At 54.0% G+C, this 12,982-nt stretch overlaps 1 protein-coding gene across 2 annotated transcripts in view; it reads right to left on the bottom strand.

The window, feature by feature from the left end:
* Positions 1-11,505: 11,505 nt before the first annotated feature.
* CTDSPL (CTD small phosphatase like) overlaps positions 11,506-12,982 on the bottom strand; it is a 127,888-nt gene continuing 126,411 nt past the window's right edge. For both annotated transcript variants that reach the window (XM_032270262.1, XM_032270267.1), the window contains one exon: positions 11,506-11,907. In XM_032270262.1, coding sequence (XP_032126153.1) covers positions 11,782-11,907 — 126 coding nt within the window. In that variant the 3' untranslated portion in view covers positions 11,506-11,781. The remainder of the gene's footprint in view (positions 11,908-12,982) is intronic.

Raw genomic sequence — 12,982 nt, 5'->3', positions numbered from 1 at the left:
TCAAAAAAACAAAAAAACAAAACCAAAAACAAACAAAAAAAAGACAATGACATGAGTGACAGGCAGACATAGTGGCCATGAAAAGGTGACCTCAAGCAACAGAAAACGTGAGGACACGGAGTTGCAAGCAGAGTGACAGGCAACGGTGGCCCTGTAGAAGGACACTGAGTAACAGGCAGAAATAGTGACCAGTGACGGTGACCAGGGGCCCAGGCAGGCAGTGACCAGAGGTGCAGACAGGAACTGTGAGCTGTAGCTCATGGAAGGGTGCAACACGGTGACAGAGTGCCAGAAAGACTACTGATTGGCTTCAGAACAGTGGCAACCAGGGCCCAGGGGGACAGGAAAGTCAAACTGGCTGCCAGAAGGTTGGGGTGGGGGGCGGGGAAAGCATCGCCCCTGGGGGACTGGGAACCTGTCTGATATCCAGCCCCAGCCTGTGGAGCCAAACCCTCAGCTGCCAGGGCTGGAGTCCCACTCACATGGCACCTGTGTTCACTGTCTTCCACCGGGGCTCCGGGGAGGGGGAACCAGTGCTCAGAGTGGGGGCCTCCTCCCTCCCCACAGTGCCCTCTCCAGGCTCCCAAGCCCTCCTGCCCTCCTTCCTCTGGTGAACTCCCTTTCACCACCTTCCTAAATGGGAACACTCCTACCCCTTGCCCTCTCCCTCCTCCTCCTCTTCCTGAGGGCCCACTTCCTCCACTCAGGGCCCCTTTCTCTTCTGGATGCCCAGTTCTTTCCCTGGCTTCCCTTTCTCTCCCCATGCCCCACACCTCCCCTTTTCTAGGGTTTCCCTCTGTCCCCGCTGGGTGCCCTGCCTCCCCTTGGCTCTCCCTTTCCCCCGACGTCCCCTCTCCCCTGGGATCCTTACCTTTTCCTCCCACTTTTCCTCCCCAGGCACCTCCTCCTTTCCAGGGTTCCTCGTCTTCCCCTACCCCCCTTCCCTCACTCTCCTGGTCTTCCCTTCTCTTCCCTGGGCTCCCCCCTCTTTCCCAGGGTACTCCTTCCTCCTTCAGACCTCCCCCCCTCGAGTCCCTGAGTGCCTCCTCTCTCCTGGCCCACTCCCTCTTCCAGCGCCTCTTTCTCTCCCCACAGGCGTCCTTCCTGCCTTTCCTCCCTCTGTGGGTACCTGTGAAGGGAGCCTGAGATTACCTTGCCCAACTTCCATGAAGCGGGGAATGGTGCCGCCCTCTGGAGTGAGGGGAGAGGAGGAAGCCGCCAGGGCTGGGGTCAGGCACCCTGTGTCTGTGGGCCATGGACTTCCCTACCCACCTACAAAAACAAATGCCACCTCTTTCTTCCCCTGGGGCTGCCGGCCACAGTTACCCTGCCCCATCAGCATTTTCACCTGCTGGGTTGCTGCCTGCCGCCAAGGAGGCTCGTGGCCCTCAGCCCTGGGAACCTGTGCTCCACGCCCTTGACTCCAGCAGCCCACTCTCTGCTCCTCTGCTTTCCTGGGACCTCCGCTCCCCGCCCAGGCCTACCTGCTGGAAACTGCTCCTGCACCTTCACCCTGCCTGTGGGCAGTGCTGGGCCTGGCACGGTGCCAGTCTCTGCCTCCCCACTACTGGCCCCAGCCACTGTAACTCAATCCCAGCTCCTGCCCGGCAAGACACACCCCACCACGAGCGCTCAGCCAGCTGGGCATTCACTTAGTCAGTCAACAAATACTGGCCAAGCTGCCTGGGGACAGTGCCCTCCCCAGAGCTATGGCTAAGTCTCCCAGACCTCACTGGCTGAGTACCCATGGCCAGAAAGAGCAGGGGATGGAAGCCTGGACTGGCCTAAGGGGTGGGGTGTGGAAGATACTGGGGTTTCCTCCTCTGGGCTACTAGATGGGTCCCTGATACCTCACCCCGGGGTGTTGGGCTCCCCCTGGACCCAGAGGGCCAGGCCACTCCAGCAAACTAGGAGGAAGTAGGACCGAGGCTGCGGGCTGTGGGGTCATGCTCTGAGAGACCCAGTTCACTTCAGGAGGTGGGGGAAGGTGGCCAGAGCTCCCTCTAGATATTCCTGCTGTCCCTGCCCAAGTGCGGGCTCACTGCCTGGCACAGTTCTCCCCAGGGAGCCCTGATACCCACCATGGGAGAGGCCAGCCCGGCTCTTGCAGCGAAGACACCTCTCCCCCACCCCACTGCCACTCTCTCTCTCACTGTGGGGTAGAGAGGCTGCAAATAGAGCCTTCCAGAAACTCCAGGGGCACAGCCTCCTCTTGGTTTAGGGCACAGGCCTCAGTCCCAGCCAGGGCCCAGCCAGCGTGGGCCGTCCCATCAAAGCCACGCTGCTAACGCCTGCCCACCGCCCACGACCCTCTCCCTGTGCTCAGTCTTCACCCCACAAAGGTGGGGTGTGTTTAACAGACACCATGCAGCGTCTCTGTGTGAAGGGATGCCTGTGTCTCGGGCACCTGGTTCATCTCCATGTGTGCCATTGCCTGTCCAACCTCACGTGTCTAAGCCCCACTTGGGACAGGGTCCCTGTCTGTGACAGTGGCAGTGTGTATGCCGCATCTGCACATACCCATTTCCCTGTCCCCTTTTGTCCCTGTGCCCAGGAAAACTGTGTCTCCACTTCTCCCTACCAACTCTTCCCCCATCTCCCCTCAGCCCACCCCCTCTGTTGGGCTTGGTTCCTGAATTCCCTGGAAATGGCTCTTTCCGAAGTCACCAGTGCCCGCTCTCGTGCAGGCGGCAGTCAGTCCAGTCACCATCGTCCCTTCCCTCTCCGCACATCGCTGAATGGCAGCAGGTGCACAGCTCGGGCCTGCGCCCCGGTCTTCTAGTTTACTTCCCAGTTCCAGTCTGAAGGCTGCAAATACTGGAAATGCCAGCGTCTCTCTGACCCGGCTCCCCCCAGCACTGCCCAGACTCACTCTCCATCTTCCATCTGCTCACCTGGCATGTCTGACTTCACACTTAACATGGCCTCAGCCCCCGCCCCCAGATCGACCCTCTGTGAGCCCTGGGAACACGTTCAGTGTGAACATCCAGTGGGTGCTTAGGCCTCAAACTTGGAGTTGCCTGGGTTTCTGTCTCCTTCGCCCCCCGCCCCGAGCCAGTGGCCAGTCGGCGGCTGGTTCCTGGCGGATCCCGGGCCTGGCCTTCCCTCCTGCACCTCCTGCCTGCTCGGGAGCCAGCATCCCTCTGAGTCTCTGGCCTGCCTGGCCTCTATGGCCATCCTCCCACAGTAGCCAGAGGGATCTTTGTTTCCCCCCAAGATTTAAGAAACTGTGGTAAAATATACTTCAAAATTTACCATTGTACCCCCTTTTCAAAATTTATTTTTGAGACGAAGTTTCACCCTTGTTGCTCAGGCTGGAGTGCAGTGGCGTGATCCTGGCCCATTGCAACCTCCGCCTCCCAAGTTCAAGCAATTCTCCTGCCTCAGCCTCCGAAGTACCTGGGATTGCAGGCGTGTGCCATCACACCCAGCTAATTTTCTATTTTTAGTAGAGACAGGGTTTCACTATGTTGGCCAGACTGGTTGCAAACTCCTGACCTCCAGCAATCCACCTGCCTCGGCCTCCCAAAGTGCTGGGATTCCAGGTGTGAGCCACTGCGCCCGGCCTGTATCACTTTTAAGTATACAGTTCTGTGGCGTTAAGGACACTCATATTGTGCCACCACTGCCACCATTTCCAGAACTCTTCCATCTTACAAAACTGAAACTCTGTATCCATTAATCACGGACTCCCAGCCCCCAGCCCCTCGTAACCACCGTTCTAGTTTCTGTGATTTTAACTAGAACGAGGCCCCTCACCTCAGAATTTATCCAGAAACCCGCTCACACCACCCCCTCTCCAAACCTTCCAGTGGCTTCGCTAAAACTGGGATGCAACTCCCAATGGCCGCTGCTGGCTGCCTCTCCCGTCACTCTCGCCATGGCTCATGCGTCTGGCAACACGATTCTTTGTGCCCCTTGAAGACGCCCAGGTTGTTGTCTGCAGAGCTTTGCACTGCGGCTTCTCTGCCTGGAGGCCCCGCTCTGTCTTCCCGCAGCTGCTGCTCCTTTGCTGCATTTAGGCCCTCCGTGGAGGGCCCTTCCCGCCCTCCTTAGCCACAGCCGCCCCCCTCCACAGGCATCACCACTTTCCTCATCATGGTGCTCCAAGAACCTGGGCTCCTTGCTAAGTGAGATCTTTGCCCCAGCTGTGCTGTGTCCCTGCGGGCAGGGCCTTGCTCATGTCCACCTGTGTCTAGAATGGTGCCTGGCACACTGCAGCTGCTTAATAAAATGTTTGCCGACACGTTTCTGTGGCCTGCGCCTGACCGTGTGTGTGTCTTGCTGTCTGGACCTAGCTGAGTCCTCCTTCTCTGAGAAGCTGAGAGGTGACCCTCCTCTACTTTGGTTGTAGGCCAGACACCCCAGGTGGCACAATCCAGGGTCAGCAGCTTAGTGGGGGGCAGGAGAGCTTCTCCAAGGCCCTGCCCCTCAGAACTGTCTGGGTCTCTGCAAACCAGATGTCGCCTGGACAGAGCTGTCCTGTCCAGAACCACCTACTCTGTAACCTGTGATCCCGGGCCCAGGAGAGATGGCAGGCTGGCCTTAGAGCCTGGCCTGGGCGGAGATGAGCAGCACTGCATTGAGTCTGGCCTGGGCAGCCTCTGGCTCACGGCTGTCACACTCCAAGCACACAGAGGGGAAACCGAGGCCCAGGCAGGCTCACAGGCAGCCGGATGTTACAAGAGTGGGAGTGTGGAATGCCCAGCCTTTCCCTCCCTCCTCCCCCTAGCAGGAAGGGGGTCCCACCACTCCACCTAATCCCCACCTCCACCCTTCAAGGGGGCCTGCCAGGAATCAGAAGGGCCCTGGGCAGTTTGCCTTGCTAGCAAGTCCCCACCCTCTTCCTGCCCCAGCCCTCCACCCACCCACCCCCCGCAGTCTACCACCCCCCCACCCAGCAAGTTTCCAGCGCTTGGGGCTGACTTTGTTCCCACCTAGCTTATCTCTGAGGCCCAGCCCGCTGCATGTCAATATTGACTCAGGTGAAGGAGTGGCCCCAAGGTAAGTCCAGGCTCCGCCCCAGTTTCTCTGGGCTCGGCCACGTCCCCTAGGCCTCCTCCAGTCTCTCCTCACCTCTCTGGGAGTCCGGGCTCTGGGAGGAGGTCCCTCCCTGACGGCAGACAGGGATGGGGAGGAAAGCGGCTGACTCAGGTCCTGGAGCCCACTGCCTGGAGACGTCCTGGCTCCTTGTACTGGAGGGTAGCAGCCATGGGCCTGCATGTGTCCCCACATCTGGTGGTCCCGCCCTGGGCCGCAGGATGTGGAAGGAGCCATGGCAACGGTCACGGGGCTTGCATAGGCTGGGGTGACTCCTCCAAGGACACCATGGGAACTGCAGGATGAAGGACAGACCAAATGCCAGCCCTGGGCCCCTGCAAAGAGGTGTCACTGCCTTGCCTGCTGTGGGCCTGCCCAGCAGCACACCTGCCCATTAGGACCCAGCTTGGGTCAGGAAAGCCCCTGGCCTGTTGGAGGGGTGGCGGTGCAAGGCTGGGGTCCATGCCTGGTGGACAGTTGGGGGCTCCACTCTGCTTCCCACCTGTGTGAAAGCAGGTGCTGCCAGCCAGGTGGGGGTCTTATCAGGCCTCCCTCCTCACCCCTGCCTCGGGAAAGGCTCCCAGTGCCCAGGTGGGCTTTTCTTTGTACTTTTCTGGATTTTCCAGGTTTTTAGCAGTGAACATGTATATGGCTGATCTCTTAGGCAGAGCAACACAGCATTTTCCCCAAAGCTCTGGCAGCAGGAGCCTTGCCACGCCTGGGCATCAGGTCCGGAACAGTTTTGGAGGATCTGCCTTTCCTCTGTAGCCAGTCAGAGCAAGGGGTCAGCCCTGGCTGCTCTTTCTAGTAATCTTGGCACTTAAATACATGACACAGGGCTGGGCATGGCGGCTCACCCAGCCACCAAAGTGTAATTCCAGCACTTTGGAAGGCCGAGGTGGGTGTATCACCTGGGGTGAGGAGTTTGAGACCAGCCTGGCCAACATGGTGAAACCCCACCTCTACTAAAAATACAAAAATTAGCTGAGCATGGTGGCGGGCGCCTGTAACCCCAGCTACTTGGGAGGCTGAGGCAGGACAATCGCTTGAACCCAGGAGGCAGAGGTTGCAGTGAGCCAAGATTGTGCCATTGTACTCCAGCCTGGGCGACAAGAGCAAAACTTCCTCTCAAAAAGAAAACAAACAAAACCAAACAAAAAAACCATGTCACAGTCCCCACCTGCGGAGATTGGAAGTGGTCTGGGTGGACTTGAGGCATGTATGTTTGGGAGCCCACAGGTGACTCTAGCGTGCAGCAGAGCTGAGAACCACTGCGCCAGGACAGGGCGCCGTAAGGGAGGTCTGGGGTGGAAAGCTCTGGGGCCGTATCTTCCTCCTCATGGCCTCTGTTCTCAGAGGTCAGGCTGGTGGCCATGCCAGTTCGTGGCTCTGGGCCTTGAACAGCCTGCTGACCCCCAGCCAGCCCTGGCACAGATTTACTGTGCAAGCATCCAGATTACGCCACAACTCGGCCACAAGCCCTCAACGCACTCCTTATCTATAAGCTCAACAGACTTCGTCTGCTAATATGCCACTGTTCCCAGGCTGGCTTTTCCCAGCCATTGCTCCCCACCCTCCTGGGCTTCCTGTCCTGTAATACAGACAGATACTATGTGCTCAAATAGAAAACATCAGAGGCATATCTCAGCATGCCGAAGTCCCCAGTAAGCGCCCTCTTGACGCCCTGGATGTCCTTCCCACTTATTTCTGGGATCAGTGGACACGCAGGATACCTCAGCCTCAGGCACTGCCACCGTTCCGGCGTTTTATCTGTTTGCCTGTATGCAAGGGTGCAAAGAAGCGGGGTATGGGGTTGATGGCAGAGAAAGTAGAGAGGGACAGAGAGGGCTAGGGAGCAGAATGAAGGACACAGCCTAGGAGTCTGAACCACGGGAGGAAGCTGCGGGGACTTCTCTCGGGCCGGCCAGCTGCTCCACTGCGATGACCAGGAACCTAGGGGCATGGCGCAGGCTTAGCTGTGGGGTATTTGCGGTGTTGTCTCTGGGTGAATATTAGGTCTCCTGGGCTGACACACATGCTGTGTCCCGAGTTATTTGGGATGAATATACATGCCTGGCAGAATCCTGTGTCTTGTGAGGAGCAGACTGCAGTAGTTTGTCTCACTGGCCTGTTTTCTCATCCACAAAATTGGGATAAGACTTACCTGATGACACTGACACTGGTGCTCTCGGAATTAGATATCATTACGAAGAGACAGAGTCCTGAGAGTGGTGGAGCCATGTCTACGTCCCTGCCGGGAGGCCCTGGCAGAGAAGGACTCGCTGCCTCCCTCGCCTGCACATACAGAGGGGCTGGGCTGAGCACACTGGCGACAGATTGTCTCCCTGTGAGAAACCGCCTGGCACATCCTGACTCGTCTTCTGACTCCTTGCTATGCTTCATCTGGCAACCATCTCAGCCACTGTGCCCATGGGTATGGGTTTGGGCACCACACATAATGCCTGTGGCTCTTATGGGGTGGGAGGCCCCAGTTCTCTCAGGCTGCATTTTTAAGCCTGCTGAGAGGGGTGGAATCTTTGTGGGAGGACAGGGAGCCACACTGCTTCTGGAGAGAGGGGGCCGGAGGGCTCAACAGCAGTCACCCTGGAGTGACAGGCAATTTAGGTGGGATGGCTTTCTGGCTCCAGGAGGAGCTAGAAAATCAGTCTGTGGCTCCTGGGATGGTGCAGCCCTACTCCCATCCACCCCCGTGCCCCAGAAGGGAGGACACCGGGAGACCCAAGGTGAAGGCACGAAGCGGGCAGGTGGTGGAGAAGGCAGGGAGGAGAGGGCTGCTGGTAGAGAAGCAGTCCATCCACAAGAGAGTGCAGTTTCACATGTTTATTTTTGGCAGGAAGGAAATCATTGCAAACCTTTTGATTAACAATGTTTGCCCCTGGAAACGTGCACATTACACATGTAGCATTTCCCAAGTAATGCTGGATTGTGTATCACATTCAAACGTCCAACAGAAATCCATGACTACCCAGACACCAGCATCTCCACTACCCAGGGTGGGGGAGGGTGTGTCATCTGCAGAGAAGCTCCTGGGAGAATGGAACAGGAACAGACATGATCAGATTTACAGTACAGTAGGAACAGAGGCAGCCATCCAGTTTTGCACAGTTAATCAACTGTAAGAACATCAAACTACCAGCTCTCCTCAAACCCTGGCATGCCAGCTGTCCAGCACAGCACCTTGAAAAGCAGAGGCACAAACGTAGGAGTGTTTGACCATAGGGCTGTGTGGTTCCAGATTTTTTATTAGAAAGCCATCTTTAAAAATACAGGGTTGTAAAACGGTGCCAGGTCATAGACTTACAGATTTTTTTTTTACACCAAAAGTTCAAATGCTGCAACCAGGACAAGCCAGCATCATTAGGGCATCCTTGTGTACCCAGAGACATCTCATCAAAAGTGCACCACGTCAAAGGAGCTTCCTCACCATCAACAGTGGCAGGTGGCGTTCCTTTTCCAGTATGCAAAAACGCACTGTTTACAAACAGCTAATGCATGGACCCACAGACCAACACACAGAATTCCTGAACAAATGGAAGACAGAGCATTAATAACATCGGGAGTGCCTGGGCACTTCCCCTGGAGGCATGGCTGGAGAAGTCAGAACATCAGAGTGGGCTGGAGTCCACAAACCCAAGGTGTCCTGCCCCAGAGCTTAATGTCAAAGATACTTCTCCAGAAGACGACATTTAAACCTGGTACAGAAAGGACCCTGGAAACTCAGGAGGTCAGGGTCCTCTTTTGGCTACAGAGTTGGGGGTATTTTGGTAACAGGGGAAATATATGGCACAGAGAAGTGGCTAACAGGTTTCATTAGATTTCGAAGCCCACAATTTAATAAATGGTAATAATTAAAAGCAATACCCGTATTTACCTTAAAAAACATAAACCCCAAACATTCATCTCATTTCTTGGCCTTATGTTAGAATTCTATTGCTTCATTTACATGTAGATGATTAAAAATATATATAGATATAGATATTTTGATTATGTACATAAAGCAGATTCAAGGGTTAAAATAAAAACGGAATTTTGGAGTGTGGTCAAATAAGGTGCACAGATTCCAGAACCCGCAGAGGGCCTGCTGGCCCTCCCGAGACTTTCCGTGTCTGTGGTGGCAGGGCTGGGCCCCGTCCCTAACAGCTCTGCACTGGCTTAGTGCAGTGGTGCTCACAGTTTCAGGAACTACCATGTGAAGTGTCTGGCTCAAGCCTGCCAAGTGTCTTCCCTCCAGCGTCAGAAGTGGAGCACTATTCCTAGGTTCGATTCCCCTGAAATACTTTGCAGTTTCCATCCTTTCTGCCCCCTCTTCCGTATAAGGCCGGGTGATGCCAATGAAGGGGGCATGGTTGAGGGTCTAAGGCTCCCATTAGGGCCTAATTCTGTGTGGATGTCAACACATGACAGACACTTGACTGCACATTCGACATTTAAGGCAGTGGGTTCATTTAATGACTACTTTTCCAAATAAAGGTTTGTGGCACGGGCAGTTCTGCCATGTAACTGTCATCATCTGTGGTAATGCCTAGCAAGGGGCTGTTCTATTTGAATCGGCATGTGGATTACTGGGCTTGGAACACTCAGAATGCTGGGAGACCTGTTTGCCCCCTGAAGACTCACTTCCCTTCTGAATATTCACACAGCAGCCCACAGACCACAGTGCTGTTGGGAGGACGTGATTGGCAGCTGGCTTCATCACTTTGTGAATGAAAGCAAAACAAAGACATTTTACTTTCAGCCCCCATTTCCAGTCTTGTTAATGCCTGTCACTCCCACCAGAACTCCGGCTGAAGACCAACCCACAGAGGACTAAGGCAATGGTGCCAACATGAAAGGGTTCTTTAAAATTGTTTTTAAGAGCAATACTTTACAGACTGTCTTGTTGTCAAACAAGGAACATGGCACTGCTTAAACACCAAACTGGGAATGGCTGCAAAGAGCCTGGGCTCCGAGCGGGGAGCTCTTCCTCTCCCTGGTCTGGGGCAATGAGTCCCACATCTAGACAGGCTTCCCCAGCCCTTGGCTCAGAAATAGGCTGTGCTTCTAAAGAGAAGACCAAGAGAGGGACTTGGGCCACATCAGTTTGGCAGCTGGTTGAGGCCACAGGTTCTCAAGAGAGAACAGTCAGCTTATTTATCCAACAGGATCTGATACTGGCTGGTTTAAAATTCATGCCACACCAAAGTGGTGTTTTGGCCCTTTTGCCTTTGTACCCTTCAGTGGCCAAAGCCAGGATGGGGATACGGGTGTTGCAGGCTGCAGTGGGGTGGGACACCTCTGTTTCTGGCCCTGTCCGAGTTTGTAGCTTAGCAGTGAGCATATTCTGAGCATAGGCACAGTGGCAAAGAACAGTGTAACAGCCGCTGGTCAATTCCATTTGGTGGCAGCGCAGTAGCAGCAAGGAAAATTCCCAAACAGCTCCATGTGTATCCAGCTTTTGGAAAGGAAAGACTTAAAAATCAATAAATGGGGCCGGGCGCGGTGGCTCAAGCCTGTAATCCCAGCACGTTGGGAGGCCGAGGCGGGTGGATCACGAGGTCAAGAGATCGAGACCATCCTGGTCAACACGGTGAAACCCCGTCTCTACTAAAAATACAAAAAATTAGCTGGGCATGGTGGCGCGTGCCTGTAATCCCAGCCAGCTACTCAGGAGGCTGAGGCAGGAGAATTGCCTGAACCCAGGAGGCGGAGGTTGCGGTGAGCCGAGATCGCGCCATTGCACTACAGCCTGGGTAACAAGAGCGAAACTCCGTCCCAAAAAAAAAAAAAAAAAAAAATCAATAAATGGATTTCTTTTATATCCAAGGGTTTTAGGGTTTCTTGTAACTGCTCTACCCCAAACAATAAAACAACAAAGACCACAAATGTATGGCAGTAGTGTGAGAGCAGAAGTGACAGGATGTCACTTTTCAAGGGGAAAATGGGACCTCAAGACAAACTTGTCACCATCAGAAATGATAATATAAAAGAATCTGCTGTTTCCGGAAGTGTTGAGCCACACAACTGCAGATACATTCCAAACTGGGTCAAAAATGAATGGAGACAGTGACACAGTCATGACATCCTCCTATCAGGAGCCTGACCCTGCAGCATGCCACAGGTCGTCAGGGCAAAGTCACACCTGTTGGGGGACAGGCTCCTGTGACTCACTCCCCTCCCTCGGCACCCCCCGCCACACACACACACACACGCTACCAGGTTCTAGAAAATTGTCATGTTCAACTTCTTATAGTATCTAAGACAATAAAAGACTAAAAGATGTCTGGAAATCTGCTGTGTAGAAAAATTAACTCTCAGCTGAAAATAACATTCAAAAGGCACTTCATCCTGTAGCAGAGAGACTCGGAGTTGGGTCAGCTGCTCCGGGCCGGGATAGAAGGGGCGGGTAGTCCGCTGGAGGGAGGACGGTTGAAAGGAAGTCTGATAGAGATCAAGCCTTTTTTTTTTTTTTTTTTCCTTTTTTCGGTTTTTTTCTTTTTGGTATGTTTTAAGAAAAGCAAATCCAGTAAAATGCATGTTCCTTTATGAATATGTTAAAAGAGTTCTTTTAAAATAGTTGTTTCTGTTCTTAAAAAAACAAAACAGGTAGGCATGGCCACATTCACCCTGTGGCCTGGAGCACGGAGTGTCCTCACTTGCAGCTCCCAGGGAGCTGAGGACAGGCAGGTCCCCTGAAGCCAGAGGTTCCAGAGTGCACAGGTGGCAGGCAGGCAGAGGCCGGGGCTACCTATTGCAGAGTCTGTGCAGCATGCTGTACACGTCGTCCTCCCGGCTCAGGCCCTCGAAGAAGGGGATGAGGTCCAGCAGCTCCGTGTCCGTCATGTCATCGAACCAGGACTGCACAGGCACCTGGAAGACAGCGCATGGGGGAGGCAGCAGGACTGCGTCGAGGGCTGGGGCTGCTCCTAACCTAACTGGGTGCCCGGACTCGAAGCATTTTCTTTGGTAAGGAAAACTGGTGTCATCACCATTATCATCATCATTTCCTTTGTTCCCTTGTTCAAATCGACGCCAGTCCAAAGCCACACGGCTTGGGAGATGGCCCAGGGAGGCAAAGTTAAATGTGCCCAGTTTGTGTGCATTTGCCTGTTTTCTTTTCCTGCCACAGAAAAGGCAGCAGAGCACAGAATGTGTGAGAACTGGCCTTGCTACCTGCCAGCTTCAAAACGCTCTTTCCGCTGCACCAGATCTGCTCCTTGCACCGCAGAGCACTTACATGCCAACCACTGACCCCAGGGAGCTCACATCCGGGACACACGAAGGCTTCCGCTTAGAGTCGCTGTGCAGTATTACATCACAAAGAAAAGTGGTAAATTTCCTCCCTTGCTTAACAGTGATCAGTTAAAAGTAGAAGTCTAAAATTGTAGAACATTCTGAAGCTATTGGCAAAGACAGAATTTTCCCTGAATTTTAGACAGAGGAGTGTGGAGGGGTGGTAGCCAGGGGTAAAGAAGAGACGTAAAAACAAATCTGAAGAAACCAAATGTGTTTAAAAGTAACATTTTACAAGTCTTACAAGTAGCCCTTTTACAAATCTAAAGACAGCTTAGCAACATAAACATTTATTATGTAATTTTGAAAAATAAAGTATGCCGGACACAATGGCTCATGCCTGTCATCCCAGCACTTTGGGAGGCTGAGGCGGGCAGATCACGAGGTCAGGAGATTGAGACCATCCTGGCTAACATGGTGAAACCCCGTCTCTACTAAAAATACAAAAAATTAGCCAGGCGTAGTGGCACGCGCCTGTAGTCCCAGCTACTTGGGAGGCTGAGGCAGAAGAATCACTTGAACCTAGAAGGTGGAGGTTCCAGTGAGCCAAGATCGTGCCACTGCACTCCAGCCTGGGTGAGAGAGTGAGACTCCGTCTAAAAAAAAAAAAAAGAAAGAAAGAGAAATAAAGGAAGGGTTAATAAAGAAATGC

The sequence above is a fragment of the Sapajus apella genome, unplaced genomic scaffold (assembly GCF_009761245.1).
Source record: "Sapajus apella isolate SASKATOON/1434 unplaced genomic scaffold, GSC_monkey_1.0 scaffold4, whole genome shotgun sequence".
Lineage (NCBI taxonomy): Eukaryota > Metazoa > Chordata > Mammalia > Primates > Cebidae > Sapajus > Sapajus apella.
This window is presented reverse-complemented; position numbering and strand designations above follow the sequence as displayed.